At 38.7% G+C, this 19,595-nt stretch overlaps 1 protein-coding gene across 3 annotated transcripts in view; it reads right to left on the bottom strand.

Annotated features, from left to right (window-relative positions):
• Positions 1-263: 263 nt before the first annotated feature.
• Positions 264-19,595, bottom strand: part of RCBTB1 (RCC1 and BTB domain containing protein 1) — a 77,882-nt gene continuing 58,550 nt past the window's right edge. For 2 of the 3 annotated variants that reach the window (XM_060194863.1, XM_060194864.1), the window contains 3 exons: positions 15,736-15,887; positions 14,264-14,394; positions 783-1,833 (listed from right to left, as the gene is read on the bottom strand). In XM_060194863.1, the coding sequence (XP_060050846.1) occupies positions 1,693-1,833; positions 14,264-14,394; positions 15,736-15,887 (424 nt within the window). In that variant the 3' untranslated portion in view covers positions 783-1,692. Of the gene's footprint in view, positions 565-782; positions 1,834-14,263; positions 14,395-15,735; positions 15,888-19,595 lie in introns of those variants that run through there. The other variant, XM_060194862.1, reaches the window with a different exon arrangement.

Consider the following 19,595-nt stretch of genomic DNA (forward strand, 5'->3'; position numbering starts at 1 on the left):
TTATTTTATTTTTGCCTCCAGGGTTATTGCTGGGGCTCGGTGCCTGCACCATGAATCCACTGCTCCTGGAGGCAACTTTTTTTCCCTTTTGTTGCCCTTGTTGTTTTATCACTGTTGTAGTTATTTATCATTGTTGTTACTGATGTCGTTGTTGTTGGATAGGGCAGAGAGAAATCTCAAGAGGGGGAGAGAAAGAGACACCTATAGACTTGCTTCACCACTTGTGAAGTGACTTCCTGGCAGGTGGGGAGCCAGGGGCTCGAACCAGGATCCTTATGCTGGTCTTTGTGCTTCACACCATGTGTACTTAACCTGCTGCACTACCACCCCACCCCCAACTCCAAGCTTATTTTAAAACACTGCTAGAGCATCTCTCCCCTCCTCTTTAATTATGTATGTGAGACTTCCAAGCAGAGAAGAGTTCACTAAAGGAGGATTCAAAAATGGAAATCAAACTGGGAACTGGAGCAGAGCAAATCTTTGTTCTTATAGCAAGCTCCATGTGTGCACATGAAACTCGCAGGCATTCTAACCTCCCATGTTGCATAAACAGACCACTTCACCCTTAAAAAAAAAAAACACCCTGAAAAGATGCTGTTAAATGGGAATTTCCTAGGGAAATCATAATTTTGATATTTTTAAAATTTTATTGTACTGGATATTAGATCTAGCACAACTAAAAGAAGAAAAATGAAGGAGAAAGTTGGTAAGATTTAAAATATACTAATCTTTGACTGGTCTCCAGCCTAGATAAAGGAGCTAATAAGATAAATCCCACTAAATCCTATAAGAAAATTGCTTTTAATACACACCAAACCTGATGACTTAGTAATCATTAACTTAGGAAGGCAGGAACATACAAAATATATCATTTTCCTCTCATGATTAGTATTTATAAGGGAAAGGGGGACAACTTTAAATTTTAACTTAAGTTTTCATATTTTATCTTAACACTATTGGATAGTAGAGATTCTAATATTTATAAAATATTCACCTTTATCCAAATAGACTTTATCAACTTTTCAAAGTACTAAATTACTACTCTTTATGCACTTACGTTTTAAAAGAATTCTTTGCTAATCTAGAAATTCATCTTTACATAATTATTTCAATCAGTTTAGCTCTTATTAGGGATCCTGACAGATACTGAGTATTCTGATACATCTTGAAGCTATAAAAAGACATCAATAGTGCAAATGCATAAACAAAAACTTTAAGTCACCACAATTATTCCTTCACAGTAAGGCTGTTGAACTAAGCAACTAATGCAAGCCCCAAGTCAGCATTTTTAATTCAAGGTGGGGGTCTCCCTTCTCACAACTCAGACTATCCCAACTTCTGGCATCAAAAGCTTGTAGCCATGTACATCAGGAGAGTAGCCACAAATTCCTCCTTTCAAGTTCTTACGTTCCACTAGTAAAAATCAAAGCCAAAAATACCAGCCAGCTAAACACTCACCCATTTACAACCCTCCAGCCAAAGCTACGGTCATATTTTAAATACACACATCTGGAACAAGTTGTTCAGGAAAGTAATAGATCCAGTGTCTCAGATATGGGGGGGCAGGGAGGAGAACCTGATTTGTTTTTGTATTTTACCTGCAGAATTACATTACTGGGAGAGGGTAAAGGACAGACCTTCACCCTTCACCTTGCCCCAGAGCACTCACACAAACCCCAGCAGCTTTGGGCTTCAGTTCTTAAAGGCTCCACATTTACTGGCTTTAGCAATGAATTCCTTTAGCAGAGGACCATCCATTTGCCAAAATGCTGCAGTCTGTGTAACTTCTGTCAAATGATTGACGCAAAACTTAAAGCAGAATTCTTCTAAATCCTGGACATACACAACAAAAATAAAAACAAGAGGCCTTTTTTTATTAACTTTGATTGAATTACTTCTTTCCAAACCCTTCCCCCTCCCCAAGAAAAGACTATTTGACACCCAAAACCTCAGACCAGACTAGCAAGTAACTGCAAGTAGACATCAGTAAAATATATACCATTTACAACACAGTAAAAACATTGGTTCTCCTACCTCAAATCTGATTCCTCTACATACAGTCTATGGGGGAAAGGTTCCTCATGGTTATCATAGTCATATTAAAAGGGTGTGTTTAAAACACTTAAAGCAACTTTAGTCCCTATCATATGTTTTACCATATTAAGGAGAAAAGAATTAAAATATAGGCTACTGAGTTTGAGAAGAGAGAAACCTAAATAAAAAAAAAAGATCACCTTAATGTGGCACATTAAAAAAAATTAACAAAAAAGAAAAAAAAATTAACAAAATGCCTAAAGATCATAAATTCACTTTCATGCTCTCACAAATAAAAAGTTCCTACATTTCTAAAGAATAACACAACTTTCATTACTGTGATTCACTCAATCCAGAGAACATCCAGAGATTGGGTTTTCCAACCAGACAAATAGAAGTAATATCAAAATTCAGAAGGAAAGTAATATATGTGGTATATCATAACAACCAATCTATTTCTGCCTGTCAACACATCCCCAAAACTCCACAGCAGTTTGTTCTTTCAAATGCTGGGACATAATCATTAAATCAGTCAAGTACCTGGACTGTATACAAAGACAAGTGTGTAAAAACCAATCGCACAAAGCTTTTCTCACAAGTAGCTTGCTTTATAACTTGGCTGGCTACAGTGGTCAAGACTCAAGGTTCTGTCAAAGCAAAAACTCAGCACTTAGATCTGTAGGGTTTCAGTTCTATATTTCCAATCATCATGAAGTGAGAACTTTTGGTAGCATAGGAAAGGTCAACACAAGCATAAAAACAGCCCTTTTCTGCTCCTTCAGTACAGACCACTGCAAACAAATACTCATACAGGGTCCTGTTCCCTAGCTGAAAGATGACTGGAATTTAATCAAGAAGAGGTAATCACAGCTAATGTGTGTGTCAGCTGCCGGCAGTTTTCAGATCATTAAAAATGACTTTAGGGAGTCATGTGGTAGCGCAGTGGGTTGAGCGCACATGGCGCAAAACACAAGGGCCGATGTAAGGTGTAAGGATCCCAGTTCGAGCCCCCGGCTCCCCACCTGCAGGAGGTCACTTTGCAGGTGGTGAAGCAGGTCTGGACGTGTCTATCTTTCTCTCCTCCTCTCTGTCTTCCCCTCCTCTCTCCATTTCTCTGTCCTATTCAACAACAATGGCTATGACAACAATAACAACTACAACAAGCACAATAACAAGGGCAACAAAATGGGAAAAAATAGCCTCCAGGAGCAGTGGATTCGTAGTGCAGGCACCAAGCCCCAGCAATAACCCTGGAGACAAAAAATAAATAAATAAATAATGACTTTAAAAGGTTAGCACAATCTGACCCTGTGGGGTTTCATTTGACTAGAGCACTGCTCAGCTCTGATTATCATGGTCTTGGGGATTAAACCTGGGACATCTGAGCCTTGGGCATAAAAGTCCATGTGTAAACTCCAACCATTTCCCTGGCTTGGATGCCTTATTTTTTCAAAAAGACATTCCCAGTGGGATGAATGTTCTATGTATGATAAAGTGTTAAATTCAAATATTCCTCACAATATCAAAGAAAAACCACAGCTGGTGTTATAACCAAATGGCTAACTGTTCTAGAGAAAAGTCAGTATAATTTTAATTATCAGAAATAAAAAACAGTGACCCAGGAGGTAGGTAGCATAGGGGGAAGGGTGATGGACGTTAATGCATGTATCAGGTGAGAACTTTAAAATATTAAGTAGTCCATAATACTTTTTTAATAGTCCAAGTGTATATTGTGCTATTGGAAATATCATGGTGCTTTTGTGCATAGAAAAATATGTCATGACTTTTCCAACAACCAAAAAAATGGTTCTTCCAATTACCAGTCAGTTCCACTACCTATAAAATTAGCTCTATCGTGCTGCCTTGCCCTTTCCTCCAATTAGTTGGAATTAATAACATTCCTCAGTATTCAATAATTTTTAACACTAAAAGTCTTAAGAATACTGGAAATAATCTAAGATTGAATTATCTGATTCAACCTTGGATTAAGGTTTGAAATACAGAAAAGGAAGCATTGAAAGAGAAACTTGAATTTACTAATTTGTTCTTATAAGCCCTAGAATGGCAAAGCCAAAGCTGATTCATATTTAGCAACCAATGCCCCGAGTCTGCCTGCCTGTTCTGTAGGAATTAGAAAAGCATTCTTCAGAAAACTCTTAAATACTTTAAGATCTTGCATGATCTATTCACTTCATTCTGTAAGTGATCAGATTTTTAGCTAGAAAAGAAAATGCAGCATTACTCAATAAAACAATGATAACAGAACTGCTGGACTTGAAACAAATATTTTCTTCTACTTTACTTATTTAGATAGAGAGTAAGAGACTAGGGAGACAGCATAGTGGTTAAGCCTGAGGCTCAAAAGTCCCAGGTTCCAACTGGAATTGGCGTATTGCAGCAAAGTAAAAGACTCTGGGGTGGAGGGATGGGAAGAATACAGATCCAAGAAGGATGACAGACGACCTAGTGGGGGTTGTACTGTTATATGAAAAACTGGGAAATGTTATGCATGTACAAACTATTGCATTTACTGTTGAATGTAAAGCATTAATTCACCAATAAAGAAATTAAAAAAAAAAAAGTCCCAGGTTCAATCCATAGTACCACCATAGACCAGAGCTGTGCAGTGCTCTGGTCTTTCTCTCTGTATTGTCATTAATATAAAACAAATACTAAAATATTAAAAGAAGAAGAAGAGACCACAGCACCAAAAGTCCCTTCAATGTGTTGGGGGCTGAGCATGAGTCTGGGTCATACACAACAAACTGCACACTAACCTAGTGAGCTATTCTGCCAGTACAAATCTTTTCCAAGCACGAGAATGGCCAACTGACTAGTTGGAGAAAGAAAAACAACTTCCTCACAGAAATGTGTATCCTCAAGGTCCATGAAATAATTAAGTAGGATGTAAAATCAAGAATGAGTATTTTAGAAATTAAAGATGTCTACAACTTTTTTTGGTGTAACTGTTATAAAGTGATTTGGAGACAAATCATAATATCAAATTTAGCAATAATTATCCAGGAAGATCAGAATAAAAAAACTACTATTCTGAAATAACTTATAAACTCAATCCAGATGTTTAATTTATTCTAATCAGTATGCACATTCTGAAAATAACCAGAACCTCCTCCATCAGTTCTGTCTAGAAATAAAGTGGTTTTCTTTGGGTTTTATGTTTTCCAATTTTTATACCTTAATGTGAAATATTTGAGGGATTCTAGACTGGATTTTTGTGTGGTTTTCTGATTTACATGTTTGCATCTTTAAAAAATTTAAACATTTTTTAAAAGCATACTTTTATATGAGGTGTTTCAAATGCATTCATTCAACATATATTTATAAATGCTCACACTGGTGTGGTTCTGGAGAGTCAACTACATCTGTGGTCTCAAATCAAGAACTTTTATGTGATCCGGGAGGTGGCGCAGTGGCTAAGGCACTAGACTCTCAAGCATGAGGTCCTGAGTTCAATCCCTGGCAACACATGTACCAGAGTGATGTCTGGTTCTTTCTCTCTCTTTCTCATGAATAAATAAATAAAATTTAAAAAAGAACTTTTAAGTACCAAAAAAGTGAAAACTGGGGGTTGAGCGGTAGCTCAGTGGGTTAAGTGCACATGGCACAAAGCGTGAGGACTGGCATAAGGATCCCGGTTAAAACCCATGTATCTTGCTTCACGGGTGGTGAAGCAGGTCTGCAGGTGTCTGTCTTTCTCTCCCTCTCTCTGTCTCCCCTCCTCTATTTTTCTGTCCTATCCAACAATGCAATGACAATAATAATAATGACAACAAGGGCAACAAAAAAAATAATAATGAGAAATGGCCTCCAGGAGCAGTGGATTTGTAGTGCAGGCACCAAGTCCCAGCAATAACCCTGAAGGCAAAAAAAAAAAAAAAAAAAAAAGGAAAAGAAAACTAGTAAAGGAAATGAAGAGATGGCATAGATAGAAGTGGCTTAAGACTTTGTTGGTAGGATTTCTTAGGTAGATTTTAGCTGAAAGTGAAAATTTTTTCAAGCAGCTAGAGAGATTAGGTATTTGTTTTTGCAAGATGGTTTTGAAACGTTCTGGTCAGTAAAATCCTAACTTCAAGAAAATGGAGACTGTTCTTGGTGAGGAGATTCTGGACAAACACAGAGAAGAGTGTAAAAATCACCAAATAGAGGGAACTGGTCTTGACCATGTTAAAATGTTGTCATAGATTAGAGATGTGATCTAGTGTACTAGCATTTCCAATATAGTTCACAGCATCCAAGAGAACTGTACTTCCACTTTCTATCAGAAATAGTTTACTTTGAGATCTGGATTCTACTTCCGGAGGCGGAGCTACGAGCAGCAGATCGCTTTCTCTCCTCTCCTCTCCTCTCCCGGATCAACTAGGAATACCAAAGGAGACCATCCGGACCTAAACAAGACAGGACTAGAATGACCACAGGAACCCAGTAAATCACCCGTGAGTACAAACACGCGTGGCTGGTGACAGAGAGGAGAGAGGGGCATAAGGAGAGATTAAGTGACTGCTTACAGTTCAACAGTTTATCAGTGGAGACACCACCTCCAGTATGCTCCACAACAAGGGGACAGCTTATGGGAGGACAGGACTCCCCAGAGACTCACCAAGTGCAACTCTGAGTCTCCATTGCTACTACCTTCAGAATCTGGAGCAGCAACAGGGAGGGAGACACCAGGGGACAGAGATCTAACCGGGAAACTCAGGAGAAGATCTATACCTCGATGGCATAGCTGAGGGGCTGTGAAAGTCTCTTTGCATAACCACTGGATTATCTCTGCCACCCCCTGCTTTATCTCTTGGTCAGGAGTCAGTGATTAAGCGAAGAAGCCTATTGATAGTTTAAAAGCCCTCAGGCACCCATAGCCTACAGGGAAGAAAAAAAAAAGAGGCTTTTACACCACTGAGCTCCAACTCAGGGATTGAAAAAAACTGTTAACTTCCACCACGGTAAACCCTTTAATTAAATTACTTAGACACAAGTCAATCCAGGCAATAGTGATCAATAATTTGAAAAGTACTGATAAAGGGAACTCATAACATAATATATAAAATGGTTAAAACAACAAGAAAAAATATTGGAGACTCGAACCAGGACAAGAGTCCAGCTAAAAGTCCTCCAGAGGGTGAAGCACAAAACAACGAGTTCAACATCCAAACATTAGCTAAGGAAATAATAACAGGAGTGAGTAAAGAATTTGAAATTGTAATCAGAAATGCAGGAACAACAAATGAGAATATGGAAGAAAATTCTAATTATCTCATGGTTATTAGAGAGCTGAAAGCTGAAATCGCTGAGCTAAGAAGGCAACTAGCTGAACAAGCTAAAACAGTATCAGAGCAGGGCAACAAAATAAATGAACTCCAGAAAGCAGTAGAGGGCAGAGAAAATAGAATCTATGAGGCTGAAGACAGAATTAGAAAGATTGAGGATGAATTAGAGACAACTAAAAAAGAAGTAAGAGACCTCAAAAAGAGATAAAGAGATGCTGAAAACAACAACAGAGTCCTATGGGATGACTTCAAAAGAAACAATATACGCATTATTGGCATTCCAGAGGAAGAAAGAGAAGGAGAGGAAGAAAGCATTCTCCAGGCCATAATAGCTGAAAATTTCTCTAGTCTAGACAACACCAAAGACAAAGATTCAAGAAGCCCAGAGGGTCCCAAACAGAATTAACCCAGACCTAAAGACACCAAGACATGTCATACTTAGAATGGAAAGGAATAAGGATAAAGAAAGGATCCTCAAGGCTGCAAGAGAGAAACAAAGAGTCACCTACAAAGGAAAACCCATAAGATTAGCAGCAGACTTCTCCATACAAACACTACAGGCCAGAAGAGAATGGCAAGATATCTATCGAGTGCTCAATGAGAAAGGCTTTCAGCCAAGAATACTATATCCTGCTAGATTGTCATTCAGACTAGATGGAAGCATCAAAACCTTCTCAGACAAGCAACAGTTGAAGGAAGCAACCATCACCAAGCCTGCCCTGAAAGAAGTTCTGAAAGGTCTCCTATAAACAACCAGACCACCACAAGTAGGACATATATCAAAACACTCTAAAACTCTACAAGAATGGCGTTAAAATATCTTCAATCTTTGATATCAATAAATGTCAATGGCCTGAATTCACCTATTAAAAGATACAGAGTAGGAAGATGGATCAGAAAACACAACCCAACAATATGTTGTCTACAGAAAACTCACCTAACGCAACAAGACAAACACAGACTTAAAGTGAAAGGATGGAAACTATCATTCAAGCCAATGGCCCACAAAAAAGGGCAGGAACAGCTATTCTCATAACTGACATGATAGACTTTAAAATAGATAAGATTTAAAAAGATAAGAATGGACACTACTTAATGCTCAGAGGATCAGTCAATCAAGAGGACTTAACAATTATTAATATATATGCACCCAATGAGAAGCCATCTAAATACATCAAACTTCTACTGAAAGAGCTACAGCAATATATTAACAGTAACACAATCATAGTAGGGGACTTCAACACCCCACTCTCTCAACTGGACAGATCATCCAGGCAGAAAATCAATAAAGACATAAGGGAGCTAAATGAAGAGATAGATAAACTAGAACTATTGGACATCTTCAGAGTCATTCATCCCAAGAAACTGGAATACACATTTTACTCAAATCCACATGGATCATTCTCAAGGATAGACCATATGTTAGGCCACAAAGACAGCATCAGCCTATTCAAGAGCACTGAAATCATCCCAAGCATCTTCTCAAACCACAGTGGAATTAAACTAACACTTAACAATCAACAAAAGATTAGTAACAGTGCCAAAATGTGGAAGCTCAACAGTACACTTCTTAACAACTTCTGGGTCAAAGAGGAAATCAAGGAAGAAATCAAAATGTTTTGAGAGTTCAATGAAAATGAAGACACAAGCTATCAAAATATTTGGGACACAGCTAAAGCAGTCCTAAGAGGGAAGTTCATAGCTATACAAGCACACATTAGGAAACAAGAAAAGGCACAAATAAACAGCCTGATTGCACATCTTTTTTTTTTAATTTTTTTTTTATTTAAGAAAGGATTAATTAACAAAACCATAGGGTAGGAGAGGTACAACTCCACACAATTCCCACCGCCCAATCTCCATATCTCACCCCCTACCCCGATAGCTTTCCCATTCTCTATCCCTCTGGGAGCATGGACCCAGGGTCATTGAGGGTTGCAGAAGGTAGAAGGTCTGGCTTCTGTAATTGCTTCCCCGCTGAACATGGGCATTGACTGGTCGGTCCATACTCCCAGTCTGCCTCTCTCTTTCCCTAGTAGGGTGGGTCTCTGGGGAAGCTGAGCTCCAGGACATATTGGTGGGGTCTTCAATCCAGGGAAGTCTGGCCGGCATCTTGATGACACCTGGAACCTGGTGACTGAAAAGAGAGTTAACATACAAAGCCAAACAAATTGTTGAGCTGACTGCACATCTTAAAGACCTAGAAGAACAACAACAAAGGAATCCTAAAGCAACCAGAAGGACAGAAATCACTAGTTAGGGCAGAAATAAATAACATTGAGAATAGGAAAACCATACAAAAGATCAATGAAAGTAAATGTTGGTTTTTTGAAAGAGTAAACAAAATTGACAAACCTTTAGCCAGACTCACAAAACAAAAAACAGAGAAGACCCAAATAAACCGGATAGTAAATGAAAGAGGAGAAATCACAACAGACACTGCAGAAATTCAACGTATCATGCGAGGCTTCTATGAACAACTATATGCCACAAAGCTAGAGAACCTGGAAGAAATGAATGATTTCCTAGATACCTACCAACTTCCAAAACTAAGTCAAGAGGAAGTGGATAACATGAACAGGCCCATCACAGCTAATGAAATTGAAACAGTTATCAAAAATCTTCCCAAAAATAAAAGTCCTGGACCAGATGGTTTTACAAATGAATTCTACAAAACTTTCAAAGAAGAACTAATACCTCTACTTTTAAAAGTCTTCCAGAAGATTGAAGACACTGGAATACTCCCTGCCAGCTTCTATGAAGCCAACATCACCCTGATACCAAAAGCAGACAGGGACACAACCAAAAAAGAAAACTACAGACCAATATCTCTGATGAGCATAGATGTGAAAATATTGAACAAAATTCTAGCCAACCGGATACAGCAGTATATCAAAAAGATTGTTCATCAAGACCAAGTGGGGTTTATCCCAGGCATGCAAGGTTGGTTTAATATACGTAAATCAATCAATGTGATCCACCACATCAACAAAAGCAAGACCAAAAACCACATGGTCATATCAATAGATGCAGAGAAAGCCTTTGACAAAATACAACATCCCTTTATGATCAAAACACTACAAAAAATGGGAATAGATGGAAAATTCCTGAAGATAGTGGAGTCTATATATAGCAAACCTACAGCCAACATCATACTCAATGGTGCAAAACTGGAAGCATTTCCCCTCAGACCAGGTACTAGACAGGGCTGCCCACTATCATCATTACTATTCAACATAGTGTTGGAAGTTCTTGCCATAGCAATCAGGCAGGAGCAAGGAATTAAAGGCATACAGATTGGAAGAGAAGAAGTCAAACTCTCCTTATTTGCAGATGACATGATTGTATACATGGAAAAACCTAAGGAATCCAGCAAGAAGCTTTTGGAAATCATCAGGAAATACAGTAAGGTGTCAGGCTATAAAATTAACATTCAAAAGTCAGTGGCATTCCTCTATGCAAACACTAAGTTAGAAGAAATTGAAATCCAGAAATCAATTCCTTTTACTATAGCAACAAAAACAATAAAATATCTAGGAGTAAACCTAGCCAAAGAAGTGAAAGACTTGTATACTGAAAATTATGAGTCACTACTCAAAGAAATTGAAAAAGACACAAAGAAGTGGAAAGATATTCCATGTTCATGGGTTGGAAGAACTAACATCATCAAAATGAATATACTACCCAGAGCCATCTACAAATTTAATGCTATCCCCATCAAGATCCCAAGCACATTTTTAGGAGAATAGAAAAAATGCTACAAATGTTTATCTGGAACCAGAAAAGACCTAGAATTGCCAAAACAATCTTGAGAAAAAAGAACAGAACTGGAGGCATCACACTCCCAGATCTCACACTGTATTATAGGGCCATTGTCATCAAAACTGCTTGGTACTGGAACATGAAAAGATACACTGACCAGTGGAATAGAATCGAGAGCCCAGAAATGAGGCCCCCTATGGACATCTAATCTTTGACAAAGGGGCCCAGACTATTCAATGGGGAAAGCAGAGTCTCTTCAACAAATGGTGTTGCAAACAATGGGTTGAAACATGCAGAAGAATGAAACTGAATCACTGTATTTCACCAAATACAAAAGTCAATTCCAAGTGGATCAAGGACTTGATCCAGAAAGTATCAGATACTTAGAGGAAAATATTGGAAGAACTTTTTTCCGCATAAATTTTAAAGACATTTTCAATGAAACGAATCCAATTACAAGGAAGACTAAGGCAAGTATAAACCTATGGGACTACATCAAATTAAAAAGCTTCTTCACAGCAAAAGAAACCACTACCCAAATCAAGAGACCCCTCACAGAATGGGAGAAGATCTTTACATGCCATACATCAGATAAGAGTTTAATAACCAACGTATATAAAGAGCTTGCCAGACTCAACAACAAGACAACAAATAACCCCATCCAAAAATGGGGGGAGGACTTGGACAGAATATTCACCACAGAAGAGATCCAAAAGGCCGAGAAACACATGAAAAAATGCTCCAAGTCTCTGATTGTCAGAGAAATGCAAATCAAGACAACAATGAGATATCACTTCACTCCTGTGAGAATGTCACACATCAGAAAAGATAACAGCAGCAAATGCTGGAGAGGGTGTGGGGTCAAAGGAACCCTCCTGCACTGCTGGTGGGAATGTAAATTGGTCCAACCTCTGTGGAGAACAGTCTGGAGAACTCTCAGAAGGCTAGAAATGGACCTACCCTATGACCCTGCAATTCCCCTCCTGGGGATATATCCTAAGGAACCCAATACATCCATCCAAAAAGATCTGTGTACACATATGTTCTTGGCAGCACAATTTGTAATAGCCAAAACCTGGAAGCAACCCAGGTGTCCAACAACAGATGAGTGGCTGAGCAAGTTGTGGTATATATACACAATGGAATACTACTCAGCTGTTAAAAATGGTGACTTCACCGTTTTCAGCGGATCTTGGATGGACCTTGAAAAAATCATGTTGAATGAAATAAGTCAGAAACAGAAGGATGAATACGGGATGATCTCACTCTCAGGCCGAAGTTGAAAAACAAGATTAGAAAAGAAAACACAAGTCGAACCTGAAATGGAATTGGAGTATTACACCAAAGTAAAAGACTCTGGGGTGGGTGGGTAGGTGGGGATAATACAGGTCCATGAAAAATGATGAATGAAATAGTGGGGGTTGTATTGTTAAATGGGAATCTGGGGAATGTTATGCATGTTAAAAAAAGAAGAAGTAGAAACACAATGCAGAAATTGACTGAGTTTGGAGTATGGCACCAAAGTAAGAAAGCAGAAGTATACTAGAGTTTGCAGTGAGTACCTCCCTAACACTTCCTTTCCACTATTCCAAGCTTTGGGTCCATGATTGCTCAACAATTTGTTTGGCTTTGTATGTTAACTCTTTTCAGTCATCAGGTTCCAGATGCCATCAGGATGCTAGCCAGGCTTCCATGGATTGAAGACCCCACCCATGTGTCCTGGAGATCAGCTTCCCCAGAGACCCACCCTACTAGGGAAAGAGAGAGGCAGACTGGGAGTATGGACCGACCAGTCAACGCCCATGTTCAGCGAGGAAGCAATTACAGAAGGCAGACCTTCTACCTTCTGCAACCCTCAATGACCCTGGGTCCATGCTCCCAAAGGGATAGAGATGGGAAAGCTACTGGGGAGGGGGTGGGATATGGAGATTGGGTGGTGGGAATTGTGTGGAGTTGTACCCCTCCTATCCTATGGTTTTGTTAATTAATCCTTTAAAAAAAAGAAAAGAAAAAAAATATAGATCTGAACAACATAATAAATGTGACCTATTTGATATATGTAGATTATACCCAATAATCATAGAATAAATATTTTTTTGTTTTTAAAAATAAAAAAAAATAGTTTACTTTGTTCACCATTCCATCTGTTGAAAAGGCCACCAAAGACAAAAACAGCTAAATTTGATCTTACCAATTATTTATATTGATAATATCAAATAAAAACAGGATATATTTTGAGAATGCAAAACCTAGTGGTTGATTTTGATCCTCAAGTAAAGAAGAAGTCTGTCCACACTCAATGATTCACAACTTTACATTTTTGTAAATGTTTCATAAACCCCCTAAGATCAAGCATTGTTCCTCATAATAGTAACAATATACCTGTAAGAACAGATTGTGCCATTTAACCTCAGCTAGACATCCTTATCACCCCAAAGCTAACTATCTCTCCACCTTTTATTCTCTGTTAGTTTTTGAAACGCACCATAACAGTCTTTAGTTCACTATCCTAATGCACCCTTCAGGTAGTATAATCTTTATTCAGTTCAACAAACATTCATCACTCAGTGCCTTCTACATTCCAGGAACTTTAGCATACACAGATGAACACAATTCTTGTTCAGTGGGATATTACAATATGATACTTCTTTCTTAACTTCGTGTGCATGTATCAAAATACAAAATTTCAGACTCCCAGAATTCCATCCATTCATAGTCTCTCCAGTGAATCCAGATTAAGAATTTCACCCAGTGCAAAAAAAAAAGTTCGAGAGCAAGTTCTTCCACGAGTAGTTTTGAGTTATGACAGAATTTCAGAGCAGAACTATATAAATCATATAGCATCCTTAACTTGTGACAGACTTGGGTCTTAAAAACTAATCTACACAACCCTGAAAAAAATCCCTGAAACTACAATATACTGCCTGTTAGTCCAATTAGGCATGGCATTTTTTTATTTCAACTGGCCATATAGCTGTTAGAACCTCAGTTTAACGTAGTAAAAAATGAAAGTAGAGGACAACTGTTTTGCAAAGTAAAACCAGATTTTTCTACCTTTTTTTTTTTTTAACTATCATTCAAATTCACTGATTCCCTGCATAGAAGTGGCTTCATGCAAGAAAAAAGGGGAAACAAGTACACAGGGAGCTAAGGGTAGTTGGGTTTTTGTTGTTTTATGTTACCTCTGCATCATATCTCACTGCAGCAGAGAATAATGAAAATGCATTCTCGACAGTAATTCCTCGCTTGATAATGTGCTGACAAAGTTTTTTCAGTCTATTTTCACAGTAAGATGTTGCCAAATCCAGAAGACCTAAAAGTAAAAAGTGTGGGAAGTTTAGATCAAGTTAAGACAAATAATTTCTAACAATTAATAAACACTTCAATTTGGTAGCTGAAGTGACATAGATAAGTCAGCAAGTTTCTTGGAGAATATGACTGATTTTTATTAAATTCTCTTTCACTCCCTACCTCCCTAATCTCCAAAACATCTGTTATGGGAGTCCGACGATGGCGCAGCGGGTTAACCACACGTGGCGCAAAGCGTAAGGACCGGCATAAGCATCCCAGCATCCAGCCCCCAGCTCCCCACCAGCAGGGGAGTCACTTCACAAGTGGTGAAGCAGGTCTGCAGGTGTCTGTCTTTCTCTCCCCTTGTCATCCCCTCTTCTCTCCATTTCTCTCCTATCCAACAACAACGACATCAATAACCACAACAATGTTAAATAACAAGGGCAACAAAAGGGAAAATAAATATTTTTAAAAAATTTTTAAAAAACATGTTATATGCATTTTACTTAACTTCTTACATAGTAAATAGGAAATGGATACTCCCCTCGTTTCCAAATGATATACTCAATTCAAAAGCAGCTTAAACTTCAGTATTAAAATTTAAGGTATGAGCGGCTGGATTGTGGCACACATTATCATGTGCAGGGACCTGAGATCAAATTCCTGCTTCCCACCTGCAGGGGGGACTTTTCACAAGCAGTGAAGCAGGTCTATAGGTGTCTCCCTCTCTACATCTCCCTCCCCTCTGAATTTCTCTCTGTCCTATCAAATAAAGAAGGAAAAAAGAGGGGAAAATTGGCTGCCAGGAGCATTGGATTTATAACAAAAGTAAATAAATAAAGGTATGTCCACAGTGAAAAATAAACTTATGCCCATAATTACTAACCATGACAACTATGCAATACTATTTTTAAAGAAACTTTGTTCAGGTCTTTTTCTAAAGCCAAGCAACAGCCAATAACCCTGAAATGTTTTAAATTTCAACAGTGTAAGACTATAAGAACACGTATTGTTGGAAAAGTCATGTCATACTTTTGCTTTGAAAAACAGAAAAATATGACATGGGGACACTGGGTTAAGTGCACAAAGTACGAAGTGCAAGGACGCACACAAGGATACTGGTTCGAGAACCCGGATCCCCACCTGCAGGGGGGTCGCTTCGCAAGGGGTGAAGCAGGTCTGCAGGTGTCTTTTCTCTATCTCCCTTCTCTCAGTCCTATCCAATAAAAAATGGAAAAAATGGCCACCAAGAGCAGTGGCTCTATAGTGGGCACCAAGCCCCAGCAATAACCATGGAGGCAAAAGAGAAAAATGTCATGACTTTTCTGACAATCCAATATTTCTGACCAGGTAGCTCTGGTACCTATAGCATCTTCTGGTGGCAGATCAACAGTATCTGTGTAGAGGTACTGGAGGAAGGCACGGTACACAGGGTAAGAAAACTGGTCTATTTCTATCACCTCCTTCATGTCTTCCTTCCAGTAAGACTGGAACATAGATCGAAAGTGTTCACACCTAAGGCAGAACAGAATAAATTGCTGAAGTTGATAAAAATCAGATAAACACGGATTTTAAAAAAGATTAATAGGGAGTCAGGCGGTAGCACAGCAGGTTAAACGCACATGGCACCAAGCGCAAGGACCGGCATAAGGATCCCAGTTTGAGCTCCCGGCTCCCCACCTGCAGGGGAGTCGCTTCACAAGCGGTGAAGCAGGTCTGCAGGTGTCTGTCTTTCCCCTTCTGTGTCTTCCCCTCCTCTCTCCATTTCTCTCTGTCCTATCTAACAATGATGACATCAATAACAACAATAAAAAACAAGGGCAGCAAAAGGGAAAATAAATAAATATAATTTTTTAAAAAATCAGATAAACACACATTGTTTGTATACTTCACTCAACCAGGTGTGATACAGACTAGCTCCATAATAAAGATTTGTACAGCAATCCATTTTACTATTCTGTTTTAACCAGAGCACAACTCAGCTCTGATTTATGGTGGTGCCAGAGATAAAACCTCAGACTGAGGAGCCTTGGGCATGAAAAATTTTTGCATAACCACTAGACTATCTTCTTGGCTACAGCTTCGTGTTTTAAACAATGAAATTAAATTCAGAAATAAGAGTTCAAACTCGACTATATATTGGGCTGTCAAAAAAGTCATAATACATTATAGCGTAAAAAAATACATCATTTTTCTGACAACCCAATATTAGCATCATTTACACCTAAATGATTTTATTATTTAATGTAATCAACGTATTTTTACAACTATTTTGAATGTGAACTGGGCTCCATCACATGACAATTTTTCTTCTTTTTTTATGCATCTTCCAAGTAATCATCACTTATATCTTGATCCTTAGCTTTGCCATGTGCTCTTTTCTCTCCTCCCAAACCCATTCCTCTACAAAACCACTTTCACTGGAAAGTCAACACTTTCCAAAAAATAATAATAATGCTTTTTATATTGTATTCACAACTATAAATCCACTTGCATGAGAGATTTCTGAATATTAGATTTCCTTATAGTATATAGATTGTTTTTAGTTTTTTTCAGACTAGGGGAGTGGCACACCAGGTTGAACACACACACTACCATGTGCAAGGACTCAAGCACAAGCCTACAGTCCCCAACTGCAGTGGGCAAGAAAGCTTCATGAATGGTGAAGCAGTGCTGCAGATGTTTATCTCTCTCCCCCTCTATTTCTTTTTATTTTTAATAGTCTATTTATTTCAATGAAAAATAGAAGAGAGGGGTCAGGCAGGAGCACAGTGGGTTAAGCACACATGGTGCAATGTGCAAGGACCAGCGTAAGGATCCCTGTTCGAGCTCCCAGCTCCCCACCTGCAGGGGGGTTGCTTCACAAGCAGTGAAGCAGGTCTGCAGGTGTCTTTCTCTCCCCTTCTCTGTCTCCCCTCCTATCTCGATTTCTCTCTGTCCTATGAAACAACATTACTGGCAACAATAACAATACCGACAACAACAAGGGCAACAATATGGGAAAAAAATGGCCTCTAGGAGCAGTGGATTTGTAGTCCAGGCACCAAGCCCCAGTAATAACCCTGGAGGCAAAAAAAAAAGAAGAAGAAAGAAAAGTAAAGTAAAATAAGAGAAAGAGAGACAGTCCCCGACCCCCAAGCATGGCTCAGCTGTAGCTTGTACTGTTAGTGGGGACTGAACCTGGTACCTCAGAGCCTCGGGCATGTAAGTCTTTTTTGCATAACCACTATGCTGTTTACCAGCCCAATCTCCTTTCAATTTCCCTGTTCTATCTAATAAAATAAGTTTTAAGGGGGCCGGGTGGTGGTGCACCTGGTTGAGCACACATATTACAGTGCACAAGGAACCGGGTTCAAGCCCCCTGTCCCCACCTGCAGGGAGAAAGCTTTGCGAGTGGTGAAGCAGGTCTGCAGGTGTCTCTGTCTCTTCCCTATCTCCCCTCCTCCTTCCAATTTCTGTCTTTATCCAATAAATAAAGATAATTTTTAAAAAGAAACTTTAAAAAAAAAGAATTAAAAAATGAATTTTAAGGGAAAAAATGCATCTTTTCAAATCCTTTTAAAATAGACACAAGGGGCTGAGTGGCATACCTGATTAAGTGCACATATTACCATGCACAAAGACCCAGGTTCAAGGCCCTGATTCTCATGTGCAGGGGGAACACTTCGTGAGTGATGAAGCAGTGTTGCAGATGTTTCTCCATCTCTCCCTATCTCCCCCTACCTCTCAATTTCTCTGGTCTATAAAATAAACACACACACATACACCATTTTCAAAATCCAACCAGAAGAAAGAATGGTTTCATTCACATTAAGAATTTACTTGATTTGAGAATTAGACAGAAATAGTTGGCTAGTCATGGAGTAGCAGATAAAAAACATCAGAAAACTAAACAGGGATAAAAACATTTCAAGTGTATCTTTTCAGTTAAAGTTGGAGCAGACATTTTATTCACTTAAGAATAAACAGCATGAGTGGTCCAGGAGGTGGCACAGTGGCTTAGGCACTAGACTCTCAAGCATGAGGTCCTGAGTTCAATCCCTGGCAGCACATGTACCAGAGTGATGTCTGGTTCTTTCTCTCTCTCCCCTTTCTCATAAATAAATAAAATCTTAAAAAAATAATAATAATAAACAGCAGGAAAAACAACTAGGGCAACAAAAAGGAAAATAAATTTTTTTAAAAATTAATAATTTTAAAAAAAGAATAAACAGCAGGGCATAATGGTTATGCAAAAGACTTTCATGTTTGAGGTTCTGGAGTTACAAAATCAATCCCCAGCACCACTATAAGCCAGAAAGAGCAGTGCTCTGGGTGTCTGTGTAAGTTTAAAATAAACAAGACTTTTTAAAAAATATTTATTTATTTATTCCCTTTTGTTGCCCTTGTTTTATTGTTGTAGTTATTGTTGTTATTATTGATATCATTGTTGTTGGATAGGACAGAGAAATGGAGAGAGAAGGGGAAGACAGAGAGGGGGAGAGAAAGGCAGACACCTGCAGAACTGCTTCACCGCTTGTGAAGTGCCTCCCCTGCAGGTAGGGAGCCAGGAGCTCGAACCAGGATGCTTACACCGATCCTTGCACTTTGCGCCACCTGCGCTTAACCTGCTGCGCTACTGCCCGACTCCCAAACAAGATTTTTTTTTAAAAAAAGAACAGCATATGGCTTTTCAGTTCCCTTCAGACATTTTTGTTTTTAAATGACTCTCCAACTAGATTTATGAAAAAAGAGACAGAGAACCAGAGCATCACTCCAATATATGCGATACCAGGGACTGAATCCAGAGCCCCAAACATGTAAGTTCTGTACTCTAACCACTGGGTGCTCAGGCTACCAAAAATGTTTTATACAAAGTCATTTACCTAAATTGCCCTAAGACAAGTAAATGGTCAGCTTAATCTCTACGTCCTGATTTTTGAGTTTCTTTCTATGGAATGACTGCCTCAATGAGTAACAATCCAGTTAATAAGTACAGTTTTCACATATTCTCACAAAGAAAGCCTGCTATATATTCTACCTGCAGAACATTTCCTTTGTTTGAGAATTAGTTATCTCTTGTTGCAGAAATCCAGCTTTCCTATTAATGTTTTCTGCTTGGGAACATACTCATTTCTTTTTTTAATTTTTTATTTTATTTTCCCTTTTGTTGCCCTTGTCTTTTTATTGTTGTTGGAGTTATTATTGTTGTTGTACTGATGTTGTCATTATTAGGACAGAGAG

This window comes from Erinaceus europaeus, chromosome 7 (genome assembly GCF_950295315.1).
Source record: "Erinaceus europaeus chromosome 7, mEriEur2.1, whole genome shotgun sequence".
Classification (NCBI taxonomy): domain Eukaryota; kingdom Metazoa; phylum Chordata; class Mammalia; order Eulipotyphla; family Erinaceidae; genus Erinaceus; species Erinaceus europaeus.